The sequence below is a fragment of the Gasterosteus aculeatus genome, chromosome 10 (genome assembly GCF_964276395.1).
Source record: "Gasterosteus aculeatus chromosome 10, fGasAcu3.hap1.1, whole genome shotgun sequence".
Taxonomy (NCBI): Eukaryota; Metazoa; Chordata; class Actinopteri; order Perciformes; family Gasterosteidae; genus Gasterosteus; species Gasterosteus aculeatus.
In genome coordinates this window covers 15853721-15872683 of record NC_135697.1, presented here as the reverse complement: position 1 = coordinate 15872683, position 18963 = coordinate 15853721, and the positions used below count along the sequence as shown (strand labels likewise).

At 46.7% G+C, this 18963-nt stretch overlaps 1 protein-coding gene and 1 non-coding gene across 4 annotated transcripts in view; both read left to right on the top strand.

Moving 5' to 3' along the window:
- Nucleotides 1-1797: 1797 nt before the first annotated feature.
- On the top strand, nt 1798-4427 carry LOC120826925 (uncharacterized). Its single transcript, XR_013450869.1, has 2 exons — nt 1798-2055; nt 2765-4427. It is a non-coding gene; the product is annotated as an uncharacterized LOC120826925 (transcript).
- A 1884-nt stretch (nt 4428-6311) lies between these two features.
- Nucleotides 6312-18963, top strand: part of col22a1 (collagen, type XXII, alpha 1) — a 36660-nt gene continuing 24008 nt past the window's right edge. For 2 of the 3 annotated variants that reach the window (XM_040188421.2, XM_040188420.2), the window contains exons 1-9: nt 6312-6511; nt 8254-8396; nt 8482-9048; nt 12234-12314; nt 15546-15657; nt 15984-16107; nt 16283-16558; nt 16655-16735; nt 17380-17496. In XM_040188421.2, the coding sequence (XP_040044355.2) occupies nt 8285-8396; nt 8482-9048; nt 12234-12314; nt 15546-15657; nt 15984-16107; nt 16283-16558; nt 16655-16735; nt 17380-17496 (1470 nt within the window). In that variant the 5' untranslated portion in view covers nt 6312-6511; nt 8254-8284. Of the gene's footprint in view, nt 6512-8253; nt 8397-8481; nt 9049-12233; nt 12315-15545; nt 15658-15983; nt 16108-16282; nt 16559-16654; nt 16736-17379; nt 17497-17608; nt 17654-17750; nt 17814-18021; nt 18061-18963 lie in introns of all 3 variants that reach the window. The other variant, XM_040188419.2, reaches the window with a different exon arrangement.

Here is an 18963-nt window from a genome sequence, read left to right as displayed (position 1 = left end):
GAGAGTAAAATAATATAAGCTGCAAGACAAAAGCCTGAATTCTATTTTTCTTCTTTCACTTTATTTTCAAACGCCAAACGAGTCAATTGAAATTCCGGAAATATGCTCCCAGTGGTCGGCTAGCCTAGCTCAGCATAAAGACTCTACCTAGGGGGGGAAACAGCTCGCTTCTCTATTGTCCAGCGATGTTTTTACTAAACGAAACCCAATCAACGCCTAAACTGGCTGGTTCCATCCAGTATTTGTAGAAATACAAACATTGAAAGAAATACAGTGGTCCTATTCTTTGAAATATCAGACTCTCAGGAACAACATTAAACGTCCAATGTAGGTGAGTATAGTTTTGAGGTTTTCCTTTTAGTTTAGGTTATAAATGAAGTATGCCGCCACGCGTACGACTCATAAAACATTGACTGGGCTTCATACAGGAGATGAAGAGCACCCGAAAGTCTTGTGGTTACTCCCCATTCACACCACGTCAGCTACTCTGATTGTCTAACAACAAAGCGGATGGGTTTACAATAGAGGTATTATGATCCTGGATAAAACCTCCCGCAGCAGCAACATAAGGGACAATTTGACCGACGGAGGATTTCTGCTGTCCAGTCGCCTGCCTTCTTCTCCCCGAGGGGCTCGTGCAGTGCAGCTGGATGTTCAGTAGGTGGGAGAACAAGCAGGCAGCATCCCCTTTCTCTCCCTTCCCACACCGCGGTAATTATATGTCAGCCGCGAACGCGGAGGGCCACACAATAAGAACATGGCAGCGGGGCGTAAAGGCCATCTCTTGGCGCCAGGCCTGTAATTTTGCATCTTGAACGATCGTGTAAACGTAGCTAAGTTGTTCTGCAGCCTCCAACGCACCGATGATGTGATGTAGCTCTGCAGTGACCGCCTGCTGACACGAGAGAACGAGACAAGGGACCGCAAGAGATTTCCAACAGTGCTTCTGCCTGAAAATGGATTATTGCAGGAGGCAAAACTGCCCGCTAATACGAGCGCCGTCCATCGCTTGATAAAAACAGGGGGTTGATGTGGGAGCGATGGAGCCGCCTTTTAAAATAAGCTGCTGTCTTGAAGTGATTAAGATCTGCAGGCGATACACAGCACGTCATTGCAATCCCGTCTGTCTGCAGATGCTCGTGCTGAAAACTATCACCTCGGAAGAGAATTCAAATTAAAGCTCAACCCCAACAAATTGTGACAGTATTGAGTTTACACCTTTATCCGTCTTGCCAAGGGTTCTCGTTACATCGCCTGCACCAGGCTGGTTTTGGTTTCATAAGGGGAGGCAGCACGACTTTTAAAAAATAGGTATGTGTCACAATAAATGATTTTTCAGCCAAGAGGAAATTCTAGGCACGCATACCCTCACTCAGTGGCAACTGAACGTTTTGGCTTGTAACAGTTGCTTGTGAACCCTGATATCAGCCAGTGGACATGAATCCTGAGCAGTTCAGACAGAAATGAAGGATTTGTATGAGCCTGAGAAAATCATTGTTTTGTGGAGCTGACATTCGATGACCACATCATTTTTGAGGGGGGGGGGGGGATGTCGAAGGGGTTCCAAACAAATCCCAAACGCGCTGCTACGTTGCGGTAGTATTTTATTTGATGAGAAGAATGGTGTTCTGCTGACAGCCTGCTTTGTTCTAAAGACAATGATGATGACACGAACCTCCACCCTTTAACGCTGTAATATGCAAAGGAGGTATGTGGCACCATCTAGTGGCAAAGGCACTGCAGAATGTCTGCTACATTTTTCTTCTTCATAATCACCTGAGCAGCAACTGGCCATTATTTCATGCCATTGCGAAGCTGCACTGCGGACCATGCAAGCAAACGGGCCTTTGCCTCCGTGTGCACGCGGGATGATTAGAGATTCCTGTCCTGCCCTGACACCCTAATCTGCCTAATTACATTAAGGCAGCTAAAACCTTCTCCAACCGCAGTGCCAGTTGCTCATGTGGCACAAACCAAACAAACACACGGACAACGACGAGATAGTTCACCTCTGCTGAAAGAATCTTCTTCAGGCGGGAGATGTTTGTCAAACTTGTGAGTATACGAGACAACACGACCCTAATGTGCCTTGAGCTCCGCTCTAGTGTTTCATTTCTGCACTTATCTAACGGGGAAAAGGAGTTACTGGTATTTACGCTACATTAACAGAGCTTTATGTAACCTTTGGTTTGGCTATAAACAAAGTCAAGGTGCACCGGTTGATGTAATTGCTAATTTGCAGGACTGACTGTCTGAAAAACACGTTTTGGTATCATTTCCTTACTTTATAAAAGATGAATCAGTTGTGACCAATGGCTTCAGTTATGTGTAATAAATCATTTGCAACTATTTTTGTGAATAACCTTAAACTATTGGAAGAGCTGCGGGTTCCCTACAGCTTGTGTCTGTTTTTTAGCTGATCTCACCGACCGACGTCTGTTTGTGCACTCGGGTGCCTTCATTGTCCCCCAGACTTTGCTTGTGGCCCTTTTGAGAGGAAGTACAGTAACATCAGCTCATAACACGCTGCTGTTCTGAATCTAAAAAAGTTTTTCCGTTATCAATAATTTAACCACGGCTTTGCGCAGCGGTTATTCAAAAAGAGGATCTATTTATCTACTGAAAAACAAAGCAGCTAAAGAGATTTGTCAATGCTGCAGTTGCAGAATTAGACACCATTGTGCTTTAAAATCATCAAAACCAAGACTCCCGGGTAGAAACATTATAGTTTCAGTAATATTCATGCGATGTCTCTTTTGTTCAGGGGGGCCCCCCAGCGAGAAGAAATGTTGACCATGCAAAGTTAAAAATACCATGTTGCGTCTGAATGGTCAAAACCTCAGGCTGGCGGCTAAAAATGGCCTCGATTCCAAAACACCTGCCCCCCATTTGTCAGCAACCCGCGGGAGGGAGACGGCGGGTCGGCTTACGGCCTCGCTGCTGCCCACGTCCCCCGGGCCTGACTCCCGGAGGCCCCCCAGACGCCCCCCGAAGCTCGCCCCGCTGGAGCTGCCAGAGGCGGTGAGGGAGTCCCAGAGGCGGAAACTTCAGCTCATCCAGCAGGAGGCCAAACCGGCTTCCTGTCAGCTGGACGCGACGGGGGCCGACACCTGCGCGGGGGAGGTAAAATCCTGCGTGGGACGGAAACCGGAAAAAGCTGCAGGTCGCCCCGCTGCCTCCGCCGAGAGACACGCACCTTCGAGGCCCCGGCCGGCGCGCTCCGTCCCCGCAGAGCACAACGGAGACGAGCTCCTGGAGGACGCGGTGCGTCGAGGTGCCCCAGCGCCGCTGGGCAGCAGGCCCGCCCCACCTTTGCTTGCCCACAGAGCTGGAGCTCGAGCCCCGCGTCCCGTGGAGGTGGCGCGTGAAATCCCCCAGCGCCCCCCAGCAGGGGAAAAGGCGAGGCGGTGGCTGAGGCCGAGGAGATCGCAAGGCCCGGGAGAGGATAAGTGCAATTCACTCACTTCGACCGGGGGATTATCTGCAGATAAAGGCGAGCTGGCCCAAGGTGTCCAAGGCGAAGGGAAGAAGGCAGAGAGGGCTGGAAAAGCCATCAGAGAGCCTCCTGCAGCCCACCGGGAGCGAGGAGGCCGTATCAGGGAAAGCCATCAAGAGGACTGCAGGCAGCCATGTGCTCCGACCGGACAGACGAAGGTGGGAGCGGTGAACATCCGCTCGACGGTGCGAAGCCGAGTGCTTCTAATTGTGGATTAAAGAAGAAAACATGATCTCAAAGCACAACAGCGCTTTCCCTCTGGAACGTCTCCAACTGTAATTCGATTGGATCTTTCACTTTTGCAGCTCGGGACTTTATGAAATGATGTCATGCTCAGAGATGGTCCGCCAGAAACAGGCTTAACATCCCAGTTTGGCAGCTGATTTATAGTCTAAGTTACTCAGCAGATGAAAAGCCTCATGTGGGAAACAGAAAGGGCTGCTGTATTTATACACTGCTGTACACACACAAACAACGCCAGCAAATGGCTTCGAACAGTTTAATGTGCAATTATTTAATTTCACCAGATTTGACTTCAGAAATGGGCCCATATTGAAATAGCAACGCAGGCAACACATCGCTGGCAGGAAGCCGGATGATTTTGAGTTTGTAGAGCTGACTTTCCCTCGTGTTCCCAAACAACATTTCATAATGACGTGCTCCATAATAACATTTCATGAAAGTGTAGCAGCTCTATCTTGTGCAATTTATTATTTCCCAAACCTTCTGCCCTAGATAAGACCGTGTAATGATTCAATGCACGGAACAAAGTAAAGCTGCTGGCACATCACAGAGAGTTACATCGGCCAAGATGATCCTCAGAGAAAATAGTTTGGACCGATGAGTTAAACAACAGCCGACAATGACCATCCTTACTTTCATCAGTCAAATGTTACAATGAATGTACAATAATTAAAGACTTTTAACAATATGCAGTGTTTCTGATTGTCATGTTTAAAATATGATACACATCAGGTTGAGGAGCATCATACTTTTAACACTTGAGTATGGATCATATTTTCTATTAGTCTTGTTGCTCAGAGAAAATGTTCTTATTTGTTTTTTGTTTCAGCTGTTACCTATTATACATTTTTCCAGATGTTATCCTGCTGTTTTTTTATCACATCCCTGCCCCTCACTGGACTTCTACGTGTTGACCCTTAACCTCACCTACAAGGTAGTTTGTTACACAGAAGAGTTTGATAAGTCTGTTTGACAAGTTTGCAAAAAGGCTGAACAAAAAAACAAAAACAAAACACTGGTAATTGGTGGAACTATCTGTCAATCAAACTCTTCAAGAACCCACATCTGGAAAAAAGAAAACATTTTTTCCATTTAGCCTTTTGTGTCGTTTCTTCTTCCCCTTCTCTTGTGAAGCGAAATAACAGATGTTGCTGCAGCATCTTCGCTGACATCTCCAGGAGCCGAACACATCTGGGACAAACTCGCAGCCGCCAGTTGCTGCTTCCTGAAGCCCGACAGGAGGAGGTTTTGTTATGTTTGTGATTTGTTATTTTGATATTTGCATCAGTTTTCCATGAGGCAACATCAGATCCACTATTAACTACGACTCACAAGGAGAAAATACCAACAAGTTGAAGGTTGCAAATTGAAAAGCAAACCTGCCAATTCTTTGAATGAATCCTCGAGGGGGGCTGGAGGAACAGCGGCCACTAGCCGGCTGTATTGTAAACCAGTGCAACCAAATTGAGTGAGAGGCACCGAAGGCTAAACGCGGCCGGAAGAGCGCGAGCAGCTGTGTGGTGATTTCTCTCCAGCATTATATGGTTATTATTGTCGCATGCTTAAACTGCTACATCAAAATGCTGAGGCATGGTCTGTCCTGCTGCAACTGTAGTCCACACACGGATGTTTTTTGAAACGTTTCTTTTTCCGTGGTAGGTTGAGAGCTGGCCGTCAATCAGACCACAGATGGCTTTCTCAACGACGACGTGGTGCTCGCAGCTCCTCGCTCACCTCTTCGCCACGAGGCGACAGACGGTTGCTTAGACTGACACCGTGGCTCACGACGTGCATCTGCCCCGAACCATCAGCCCACTTCCCATCCACTTCACACTAGGCCTATATATAGCCCGGCCAGCGCTCGCTTCCCTCGGCTACAAAGGCACTGCAAATGGGCCTGGATGTACTGGCCAACTCGAATATTCACGCTGTTTTTGGAGCGTTTTGGTGCTTTACCAGCTCCTCTGGGATCGCCGGGTTTTTCGAACAGAGCAGAAGCACGCAGTTAGAGCCGTAAAAGGGCTTTAAAGAGGATGGTTCAACCAAGACCTGCTAACGTGAGCATTGTGATGCGGAAGAGGAGGAGGAGAAGCACCTAGTCGGTGTGTTTCCGTCACCGGCATTGTTAAAAAAAAGCATGACACGAGTGATTCAGGTCACTGAGCTTCAAACTTAACACGAGTGAAACAAGCACACGTGTTCTGTAATCATTTCCCCAAACTTAAACACAGCCCCGCCCCGTAAGTGCGCGGCTGGTTGAAGCCGGCGCGGGACCGGGCCCGGCCCACCACCAGCCCCGGGGCGGCTCCGCTGCGGCAAAGGCCGGACGCGTCGGGGCCTTGCCCCGTCTTTGAGGGCAGCGCTTCAGATGGGCGCAGCCATAAAGGAGGGAAAATAAAGGATAAAAATACACAGAGAAAGTTGCGTCTATAATTGGCTGCGCCTCTCTGACTTTCTTTTTTTTTCTTTTTTTTTATGGGAGCACAGCCTATAGTCAAGAACAGTGGAAGCCACTTCATCCCCCCCCCCCGTTGAAACTCTACACTTTTCCCCTTTCACAGTTCCCTCCCACTATGTCCATCCCGTCCACACGGCTTGGGAAGCTCACCTCTCACATCACTAGTCAACCACCCAGCACGCTGGACTCGCCGCCCTGGATTAAATGACCATCTCATTTTGACTTGTGGCAGCTTGGATTATTGTCACCTGATAGCGATGCTGCCTGGGTGCTGATCCAGGGTGTGATCGCTGGAGGCAGAGTGAGAGATCCAGGTAAGAGAGAAAACACCAGTCACCTGTGAAACTCTTGGTTAAAATTCTTTAATCAGTTTTAAATCCACGCGCTGTCGCGATGCTCCACCAGAGAGAAGACTTTTTTTCTGTTATTTTTTTCTCGGCTTGCACGTGGACAGGACAGCGTTTCCGTTTTTTGGACGTTTGGGAACAACAAACGTGGAGCTTCTGTTTTAGACATCTAGACATTTTAGTCCCAGGTCTACCATTGAGAGAGGAAGTGGAAACAGACACGGACCTCAGGTTCAGATGTGGACAGAGGCGAGCCGGCTTGTTTCTAGCTTTAACTCGGATAACTGCAGATGGATTCAACACAGCACCGAGAGAGAGAGAGAGAGACGCCGTGTATTTAAATGTGATCAGAGATGAAAGAGACACAAATTAGAAAATGTTAGACTCGGGGAAAGAGGATTATGATCCTGAATCTAAATGATGTTCAGCAGCTTTTCTTTGGGTGCTGAATTTTTTTAATTTCAGTTATTATCTTATCTCGCTGGGCTGAATTTCTCATAGTTTAAATGTTTACTAGTTGGGGCAATTATTGTGATTCAGCTGGCCTATTCTATTAATAGCAGCAGTGAAATCACAGAAAAGGCCCATTTAGAATTAGATAGGCCAAAGCCCTTTGCTTTACCCACAGAGCGTAAAGCAAACTCTTCTGGGTATAAAAGCCAGCCACAGTCAACAGGTTACTTTTAGAAAATTGACCATTTCCTGGAATAATGCTCTGCTCTTTAACTCCAGCATAGTACTTTGACTTCATGACGTGTCCCAGAAGTCCTCGGACCTAAAGAGCCCCAAATGTACTGCAAATATGGCAATACATTTATATTTATTTTAAAAATAAAAACGCGTGGACGCTGTTCTCCTCAGGAGAGTCCAGTAGATCACGGCGAGGCGCTGGGGGACGGTGAAGCGCTTGTCCCGCGTTATTGCTTTCCAAGTTGTGCGTGTCTCAGACTTTTCCTCAAACTCCCCCAGTGACAGCGAGACACTTTCGCGCCAGTGCGACTGGTGTTATGGCTCCGGTCAGTCGCACAGCACCCCCGAGGGGCCGGCGGTGTGCAACAGGAGCAGGAATAGTTGTGTGTCTGCACGTCAGGCTTCTGTCAGGGCCACGCAGGCACGACGGCCTCGTACGCCAACGCACCAGACTGGACTGACCGAAACCCCCCTGCAACATGCCGCTTGATCAAAGCTGCGTTGAGACAATCTTTTGGCCCGGACCGCTTTTCTCTGGACGGCGTGTTCGGGCTGTAGAGGGGAAGCGTGTTTAAATATCCAGCTTCAGATATCACACCTTGAGAAGGGAGAGCGTCTCCAGCCGGCTTTGATACCAGTAAGAGACTGAAATAAGGGACAATAGAAATACTGGACAGTGAGGCGGATGAGAGAGAATTATGTTTTGTTGGAGCCCCAGATTTATTCACACAAAGTTGGTAATGCAATGTGAAACCAGCCTTCCGCTGCTCCCTTCTCAACGTGGAGATGTGGCAGCAGTTGTTTTGGGAGACCTGTTTTTTTCACAGCAATCTCCCTGCGCTACAGGAAGTACACCACGCACTTTGCTTTCACTGTGGGAGCGAAATGGTCACAAATCGGCTTTGCCAAAGGACATCTTGGCAAAGGCAACTTCAAAATGCATTTTCACAATAGCTGCCCGCAGTACCTGTTGGAAGAATAATGCATTGTTGTTGATGTTTCCACTGACAATTCCACAGATAAAACATCTTAATGGTGGTAATAAGCTAAATGAGACAGAACCAAACAAAGGCGGAGATGGAATTACGACTGGGATTTAGGATCACGTTGGTCATCTTGGCTTTGGCTCTATCCGGCGAGAGGGTGGAAGCTCAGAGAGCAGGTAAGACAATCAAATCAAATATTCCATTATTTGCAGCTCATGTTGACCGTTTGTGACCAAACACTCCTGTGTTCCTTCATGGCAGGATGTAAAAACGTCCACTACGACCTGGCGTTCATCTTGGATACCTCTTCCAGCGTTGGGAAAGACAATTTTGAGAAAATCAGGCAATGGGTGGCCAACATTGTGGACTCTTTTGACGTGGCACCCGAGAAGACAAGGGTAGCCGTGGTTCGCTACAGCGACAGACCCACCATCGAGTTCACCCTGGGCAGACACGGGACCCTGGAGGATGTGAAGCAAGCCGCCCGCAACATACGCTACCTGGGGGGAAATACGATGACCGGGGAGGCCATCAACTACACCACCGCCAACATCTTCACCGAGCGGAGCGGGGCCAGGCCGACGGCCAGAGGCGTTCAGAGGGTGGCCATCCTCCTCACGGACGGCCGGAGCCAGGACTACGTCCTGGAGTCCTCCAAGGCGGCCGCCAAGGCCGGCATCAGGATGTTCGCCGTGGGCATCGGGGAGGCGCTGAAGGTGGAGCTGGAGGAGATCGCGGCCGAGCCAAAGAGCGCCCACGTCTTCCACGTGACCGACTTCAACGCCATCGACAAGATCCGAGGCAGGCTGAGGAGGAGGCTGTGCGAGAGTAAGTTGGGCCGTCGGGCGCGCCACATGGCTTCTGTTTGAAGCCTCACCTCGAGGAGCCTGCCTCACCCAGAACGTGCACTTAATCAAATTGCACTCTTATTTTAACCCGTAAGCACTGCATGGACGAAAGACCCTAAACCACAGAACCCCACCCCTAACCACAGAGAGCTGCAGTTCTTTCTTACTGAGAACGAAGCGGGTGACGGGGGGGGCGTTGAGCTTATTGGCTTATAGAAGACAGTTTTCTAACCGAGACGTGTCTGTGGCTTAGCAGCCTATTTAACTGCTGCTTTGGTTTCAGAGGTGTTTAGCACTGGAGAGCCGCTCCCAAGCAAAACCTCGTTGTTTTTTCCACTAGTTCGCAGGGACAGTCCTTCAGCGCATGCACACGGGCGTAGGAAGCATCTTACACAGCCGACGGTTCAGTAGCTGTGAGCAGAAGTGGAGAAATATCTGTGGAAAGTGAACCTTTTCACGGATGCTTTGCACTCCAACACACAAATTCCTCCCTAAAATTAGCCAGACAGGAAAGAAAAGGATGCCATGAGTCTTTGCCACAATCTAAATAGAAAAAAAGACATGATTACATGGTTTAGTGCACAGATGAGCAAAGACAGAACTCCCAAATCTCACTGTAGTCACGCTCTAAATTTGACAAGTCAAAAGTAAACAAGTTTTGATTCAGACAAAATAATCTTTCAATTTGTAGACTAATAATGCAGGTTATGTGTCCTGAAACATGGTGTGCTTCCAACTTTAGAATAGCGAAGGGCTAAATTTACACAGACAAAACACCACATGTTTTCTTTCTCTAATCTCTGACGTCTCTAAGTATATCAGTGGCCACCACAACTGGCTCGGCGAGCAATGCAAGTTATTTTCACTCAGAAAATTATAGCTCTAATGTTACAAATGGGTCCAGTGCAGCCGCTCCAATGTCCATGTCGAATGTTTTCACCTTTTGATCCAAAGGTTTAAAAAGGCACTCTACTTATTGTGTTCTGCACTGATTCATTAGAGCGCGTGTGGCCCCACAAAACTCTACTATTGAAGCTCCCGTCCTGCAGTGTGTTTAAAAAAGTGCACAGCCATAATGACGGACGGTAGCATGTGTAATACACCCTGAGGCTGTTTCTGGCCTCTGCTCCAAAAAACGCCACACCCATGACAAAAAGTGTAATAACCATGTAACTACTTTGCCTATCTGGGCAATTTATTTCCTGTGGGGATAGAGGGGAACCCGTGTGAGTGTTCTGATGTGTCAAATCAGTTTATGTGTTACTGGTAAAGAAATAAATCAATATATAACACACACAAAAGACCGTTTGAATTATGAGATTTGCATGAAATAAGAAAAAAAGTCCTGTGAAAGATGGAGATACCACATCTAGGTGATAGCCCAATGTGTGGACAGTAACTTTTTACATTGATAGAGTGAGGATTACTACTCTGGGACAGGCTTTTGTGTCTAACGTCATTCAAAAGTGACAAGAAGCAGTGTGAGTCATGCAAGATTGCTGCTGGCATTATTGCACTGCATTAATTCCTTAATTTTGTTCAAAATGTCAAAGCTAAGGGGCATTTACAAGTCAAATCCTGGATGTTTGGCTGAGCGAAATTTGTATCAGCACCTTCCGCTTCGTCTCGGCTTTCTCTTCTCGTTATGCTGTTTTCTTTGTTATCGTGTTGCTTCCCTGAGAAAGGAACATAAGCACCGTCGCATGCAGATTTCATGGACCAATTTGCATATTTTATTCTATAACTTGTTGGAGTATTTTCAAACTGGGTGTGCAATGCTCCTACGTTTGCTGAGGAATCTGTCTGTGACTTTAATTTCCAAAGGCAGGTTTGACATTCCTTCCATTTTAACTCGCTGACGGATTCCTAAATTATAGCTGCAGGGCCACGAGTGCAGGGAGAAGCTTTTACGTGCAAAGTCGCACGGCTGAGCAACAACACCGTTCACTCACAGAACGGTAATCTTTGGTGCACTTGTTGTCTTCATGCACAATTAAAAACCAAATATCTTTCCTGAGATCTTAAAGAGACACTTTTTAAAAAGGGCACTCTGACGGTAAAATTACCTGCTTGGATCTTCATATTAAGCGTGTTCTGTGATTTGCATGTAACAGGAAAACAAGTCACGTCGACAGAGATGTGCACATAAAGAACACCTCAAAGGGTAAAAGTGGTCCAACAAGATGGTTTTTATTGCTGTGATTTAAGACAATTGCAGGGTTTAATGGTAAGTGTTTGACAGATACTCAATCTTTTAGGGAAGTTGGAGTCTATCACTGTGATATTTTTGGCCCCGGATAGTATTTAGGGCTGACAGGCACGACAAGGACAAATTGTTTGGCTGATATTAGGTTTAATGAGACGTTTCTCTGAACAGATTGATTGCAAATCATGACAGGATCCTGCTGTCATATCTAATCAACAATGTGAAAATGTATCTTCCCGTGTGGGTTTAGCGAGGAGGTTCTATTCAAATTAACCTTGTCAGTTGTGAAATTACTGCATGGGATCAAATCAAAGTTGTTTTCAAACAGACTGATTTGTCTTTCCTCTGAAAATACCCCAATTAATTAGTTGAGATAGAATTCTAGCTAGTTAATTTAGATTGACGGGTGTATTCTCAGATAAAAGCCCCCTGATTCCAGCTGTTAAACACATGGAAAAAACATGATTCTCACTTTACTTTTCCATCTGCAGAAATGCAGATAGTTTGGGTTTTAATATAACAGACCAAGTTCACAGAAATGTTGTTAAATCTTTTTCACATCGTGCTCTGAACATGTGCACGATCTCAGCAGGAACCGCAACCTCAGCGGTTCCTCACGGCGAAATACATTTGTGTGGAAATGTATAACTGACGCTGCTCTGTGGGACCATGGAGGGACGTTCTAATCCCCCGGGCTTCACACAGCACAGATTGAGGACATGCTGCACTGGCGCTCTGCAGATCACCTTTCAGTCTGGAGGCTGTGATCCCCTCAAACAATTCACCTTTTTCACCTGGACCCTGGTTAAGCGTCAGAATCAACGCTTCCTGTCTCGCGATTCGATTTCCCGACGCGATGGCGTCCAATGGCGTTGACATTTTCCCACCCCGTGCTAGAAGGAGATCATTGTATCCTGATGAACAGCGTGTCTGACTGAACTATTGTCCTCTCTCCTCAGATGTCCTGTGTCCCAACATGAAGGTCCAACCTGATCGGTTTAAACCCGACAGCAGCAGTTACGGCCTTGAAGAGGTTCCAGGTATGTGCAAACTGCATGCTGGCTTCACTTTACAGCATTCAGATTTGATACATGTGGAGAAGCGTTTTCTACAAGCAAAGATTTAGACAGTTTTCACTCGCAATCTCCTCTATTTTATTGGAAATTGGTTTTATTCATGATTTGAGAGGTGAGAGGTACTGCTTTACCTCAACATTCATGTTCCGCATTATTTTACAATGCCATTATAAAAACAATACTATATTTGCAAAACTAACAAAACGCTGGCAGACTGGAATTCAAACACATTTTTCTTACTAAATCACAGTTTATTATTTGATAAACTAATGCTGCTGTGGTTTAGATATATTTAATCTACAGTCTGAAGCCATTGACTTCCAATTTTTAGCCCTTCAAACTCTTGATCAATCACACCAAAAGGTTGGTTCCAAAGTCCCATTTGTCTCAATGTGTGTAAACATCAAGCTAACTCCCTCCATCAGCATCAAGTCTTTAGGCTAAACTGACGGTTGTTGGTAAAGCTTCACATGGATTGTGTCAATGTTTAAAGGAACACCTCGTGTTCAGGTGTGAGTTCAGCTGTGGAACTGGTCGTCTACTGGGTGAAGCGCTGTACTGGACCTCCACCATTTGACGTCTTGATTTCATAGTCCAAGCTGCTGGTTTAACTTCCTGAGAACTCTTGCACAGTGCTTAACCAGAAAGGTTGGATGTTGTTGTGAGAAAGTCTTTTGGGGGGGATCTGGGTTCCTGTCTGAGTCTCCCACCCACATCCATCACACTGAGAGAAAAAACAGATGCACTGTTTGGACTGCCGACATTGGACTGTGTGGAAAGAGAGATGTCACAGTAGTGGAAGCCGTGTTATAGAAAGCTTGACTCAACAAATTTGTCTGGCATTTATTCACTGGGTAATCTTTCAAAATGGACATTTATCAACAAATCCAACAATCCATCCGTTTGGTTTACCCTCCCGTCCCTTTCAGGCTTGTTAGATTTGGATAATAAGCAGGCACTAGTCACCTGACCACCACAATATTGGCCTGTGCTGTAAACCCTGCAATTGGAATAAATCATTCAAGCTTTGAGCTTTGACCTCTTGTTGAATCGGAATTTTAGGGTGCTGCCTAAGAGCTGCTATAATACCTTTAAATCCCTAGTTGTCGTCGGGGTGTAACTCAACCGCTGTTCAAGAGACCGTTAGTCTGTAACTCATTTGAGGTCATCAACATATTTGAGTAAAGTGCTTGTTGGGAGGCACGTTAGAGATTCTGCAACAAGAACGAGACAAACTGTATCTTTCCTTACAACATGCAGCTGTACGTTCCCACTTCTAATTACAAACGTCCTCCGCTGCGGCGCACAGAGCGTAACTCTCCGTGAGAAACGTCGGGACCGTCCCGGCCGCTGATTGCCATTTGACAGCCAAGAGACCTGCGGTTCGAGTCAGACTTGTGTTTTTTCGTGGGCTGTCCTGTCTGACCCCTCCGGGGCACGTCTTTGTGGTTCATGCGCTCACTATCGACTGCACGGCCGCCCCCATCTGCTCCGAATGCTGTGTGTCTGTGTGTGTGTGTGTGTGCGCGTTTGCCTTTTCCCAGTCGGTGAACTCATCTGGCGTTTTCCCGCAGATCTCCCCATTGGTTGTTTTCTGGCGGTCCAAAATAACTTTTGGGGTTGATCATATGCTATCTGCTGCCAGTCCAAATTACAGCTCTGTGCTGAGAAGGGCCCCCGCGGCAGCCATAGAAAACGGCGCGGTGACAAGAGAGAGTCGAGGCTCACAGCTGCACTGCTTCCTCGAGCAAACACTTCAGCGGGTACTGATGAGCCGTCCATTAATAGAGCATGTAGCATGTAGCATCGACAAGGCTATAGTCTCTCCACCTCTAAGTTATTACCACCTTTGGATAATAATCCAAGCCTTTTCACATCAGATGTTGGTAGACCTTCGTTGGTGCTGCTTAGCTTGCCATGTTGTGTTTTTTAAGAAGAATGTGTGTGTCATTTGGGTTTTGAAAAACCTAAAGACGTCACAATCAGAGAACTCACGTTCGATACATTTTTAAATCATGCTGGTTCTTCGTCTTAGTGCCTTTGTGGATTTAGTCCTCAAACAGGTGACGATGCTACACAAACTACGCCCCTGATTCCATCACATAGCATGGATGCTAGTTAGACAAAAACAAGGGTTGTCGTGCATTTGAGACAAAGTTGAGACAGCGCCTCCTGCTGACCAGCTGTGGACGCTGTTGAAGATACGATTGAATTAAATGGCATCTAAAATGTTTCCCCCAAAAGGCTTTTGTTCATGTACAAACCAGCGGAGAGTCTCCCCCCTGTGGCGAGAGCATAACGCTGTTTTGTCAGCGCACGTGAGACCTCGTACTGCCGCGGAGTCGCTGTGACAGACGACCTGGTCCCCCCGGCTATTCGCTCTGTTGTGACGGCTCTTGTTTTTAGGCTTATTTTTGGACTCTGCAGCTGATGGCACCGGGGCGGCCTGCCAGTCTTCCCACCTGTTTCAAGGCTATTTCTAATGAAGTCAACGAAGCTTTTGCCAGACTCTCACATTACCGCCTTAATGTTCCCGTTTCCTCTTTGGAAGATTAGTGCACTGGTGCCGATACTTCCTGCGGAAACCTTCTCTTCTCCTGGGTTTTGTTTCATTAGTGAGGCCATGCAGGAATGCGTTGAGGCCGTCCTCATCCTGTCGGCTCACTAATGGCCCGGCGTGCTCGACGCACAACCACGCCGGCTAACGTCTCCCTCGGTGGGATCTGCCGGACAAACCGGCAGCCTCGGCGCGTTGGCGTTGCCATAGCTACAGCACTTGTTTTGCCGCACAAGGGAGTGTCCTTTCCAAACCCCTTAAATATGACCTGTGGTCACACACCACTTCAAAATCACACACCGCGGGGGGAAACACACACAAACACGGGCACACACACCCCTCGAGACTTGAGACCTTAATAGAGATGGCAACTACTTTTTTTTTTTTCCCCTCTGGCAATGAATCAAAGAAATGTTGAATTGCCAACAAATGGTTCTAGTTTCCAGCCATTCAGGGATTTTAATCTTCCTCCAAAATAATTACAAACCCAGCGGCTCCAGGGTGTGGTGAGACCCAAAGTACCCGAGAAATGTGACAAAGACATAACTCAACCTCCTTAAGAGGCCGGTGCGCCTCCTTACTTGTGTGTGAGAGGCCGTCATGGGTCCAACTGGGCTGTTTTTCTCTGCTTGCCGCAGGGTTCAACCTGATGGAGTACTTCAACGTGAGAGACGTTCTGGGAACTAAGGAGGACGAAGGGCAAAGTTCTTACGTTCGGCTCGGCACCATGCCCATTGTACAGCAAACAGAGTAAGTGACCACCCAGTTATACTGCAAGCAATAAGCTGCACATGGTCTTCTAAGATACTTTTAAAGAGGGGGATTTAAATTGATGGACTGAGGAACGAAATTAGCTGATGAGCCCCAACTGAATATGTGAAAAACACACAAAATAAGGTGTTCATGGACTTAAAAAAAAACGAAAAAACATCAGAAGATTTGAAACATCACCAGATATATCAGATTTATCATGTTCAAATGTCTATTGATTCATAATGGGTTTGCACATTAAAGTCTAAACTGTACCGTTGACCCGTTGATACACGCCGTAATGCTTTGCTGTTTTTATTCGGCAGGGACGTGTTTCCTCAAGGGTTGCCAGATGAATATGCCTTTGTGACGACATTCAAATTCAGGAAAACCTCAAGACGTGAAGATTGGTACCTGTGGCAGGTTTATGACAAATATGGAATCCCACAGGTGGGTCAGTCAAACGTAAATAGTAATGAAGGTGACCAACACTACATGTGTGCCTGGATTCGGAATAGACAGCTCACTGAAAAACCTTAAAAACCTTAAAAACATAATCACGTCACACATATTTTGATATCTGTGGCATCCCTCATGGACGTCACCAAATATTCATCTCGTCCAGGTGTCCATCCGCCTGGACGGGGAGAACAAGGCGGTGGAGTACAACGCCGTCGGCCTGACAAAAGACGCCGTCAGGGCCGTGTTCAAGAACCACGAGGTTGACAACCTGTTCGACCGCAACTGGCACAAGATCGCCCTGAGTGTGGAGGCCAAGTCCGTGTCTCTGTACCTGGACTGCAAACACATCCAGACTCTGCCCATCGAAGACAGGGAGGACATCGACATCCAGGGGAAGACCGTGATCGGGAAGAGGCTGTACGACAGTGTGCCAATCGATGTGAGCCACCGAGCATTATTAGAGGCTTGTAATGCGTTTCAAACGTCCTAATACCCTCCAGATTGATATGTTGATCAATCGTCTGTTTCCACGCAGTTTGACCTCCAGAGGATGATGATTTACTGTGATTCCAAGCAGGCAGAGCTGGAGACCTGCTGTGATTTACCCAACGGACCTGTGAGTATTTCAGGCACATCTAACTACAGGTTTACAGTTGTGTCAAACTATAGGGACTAATTTAAGCAGTTCGGTTTTTAGCCTGAAAACAAACAGATGGATTCACATGAATTTTCTGTTTCTGGCTTTGTTAGTTACCTGCTGACAAACAACCAGCCATGAAACTAAAGGCAAAGCAACAAAACTAGAAAGCACAATTATATTTCACTGCGTTCAGTCATTATGTTGAGCCAAGCTAATAACTTTAATAAAATTAGCTTAGTGTCACTCAATTTAAAACTTTGGGTTCCATAAAAAGACTTTTCCCTATAAACCTACATTGGAAAAAATACCTGTATAAATCAGCGGATACGTCCTACCAACTTTCATTTAGAATGAACGTGACCCGGCCTCCAGCATTGTACGCACTTCTTATTTTACATCCATGTGCTCTGCTGGCCTTGCTTACCTGCTGTGTGTGTTGATCTTCTCATCATCACCATCTAACTCTGGAAAGTGAAACATTTTCCCAAACATCAAACTATTTTACCTTCAGTCGTCAGTTGGTTCAGCGACATCGCCCGAAGGCCGTTTATTGCTCATCACACGGCATCAACACCACTAGTGCTGTATTCATGTTTGGTTTGACTCATACGTCATTTCAGTGCCCCAAGAAAGTCGTGACAGAGGCCCCCCCCGTGGAAATCCCCGATCCAACACCCACCAGTGTGGAGCAGAAAAAAGGCCCTGAAGTCAACTGTTCGTGCCCTGCTGGAGATAAGGTAAAGCCCCCGGCTTCTAGCAGACTTCATCCCCGTCTATTATTTCCACCGATGAGTGGGAATGGTTTCTTAAATGGCTTTGGCGAGACTTCTGTATTTTCATTTCTCACAGGGAGCGATCGGCGTGCCCGGTGTTGCAGGTCCTAAGGGTGCAAAGGTCATCTACCGTTGCTTTGAACCACTAGTTTGTGTAACGAAAGCTTGCAGCTTTCATCACGGAGCTGTTCTTTTATTTTCTGAACTTACGTTTTTAGGGTGACGCCGGCTCTAAGGGCGCCATCGGAGCTCCGGGAACCAGAGGAGAAAAGGGCGACACTGTATGAAAAATTAAAGTGTGCAGATTTAAAAGTGTGATTTTCCTTTTAATAGAGAGCTTGTAAATGCTCATCGTTATTGAGAGTTTCTGTAGATATACTATGATAGACTCAATTTATCTCAGATTGCATGCCAGCTTCCAGCTATTATCTCATCTGCTTTTCTTGCTGCCTCGAGAATAATTGATCAATATTGATGAATTATTTGCAGGGCAAAGTAATATCTGTCAAAGGTGACAGAGGCGAGAAGGTAAGTGCACCTGCTCTCCCTGAAGCTGCATGTTTGTCTCCATGCATACATCATATGCATGCACCTCTTGGACGCCATTTTGTAACATCTCCCTTTCTTTTTTCCTCCCTTTCATTTTGTGTTTTTTTTTTTTCCCTTTTGGCATTTCATATATAACTTTGCTACGTAATGTCTTTTTTCGGTCAGGGAGCGGCTAGGAAAATGCTGAAACAGCTGTGATTGTCCGAATTAGAGGACAGGTTACCACAGAGGATGTGTAGAAGAGAGGGCGGGCGCACGCAGATGCCCACCGAGTCCGCGCGGCGCTGCCAGCTGGGACTCTCACAGTATAATTTGTCCCTTGAAACTGAATCCTCAGCATGCATCATTCAAGCCGTCCGGAGAGGCACGTTTAAAGTGGCCCCAGGAGGTCTGGCGGCGGAGAGGTGGTCTTTGCACTCGTTTTGTTTCCTTTGGTTGTGATAGTTGTAAAAATGTACCTGTAATTCTTTTGAAAAATGACTACCTAATTTTCACCTGGATATATTAAAAAAGAAATAAGGAGCTTTCAAGCGTTAATTTAAGTTCAGCAAAGCAGTCAGACGGACAGCTCCAGCGAATTTCGTGATAAATAGATTGTAATCTTGTTATTCTTGCTGCTGGAAGCCCCACTGGTTTGAGAGAACTGCATTAAAGAAATCGAACTTTAATGCAGCGCTTCCCTGTTGCTTTCCTATTTCTTTCTCTCTGCACGAGTGTCCATCCTCCCTTCCTGCCGGGGGGGAATTTGATGTGACAAACTCTTCCAAGTTCTGATGCCAAAACAGGACGTAGGCCGGAGCGGTTATGTCGGTCATTGAGTCGCTTAGGGTGAAAGTGAATTAATGCAGCTTTCACTGCTTCTAATTGCATCCTTAGCCGGCA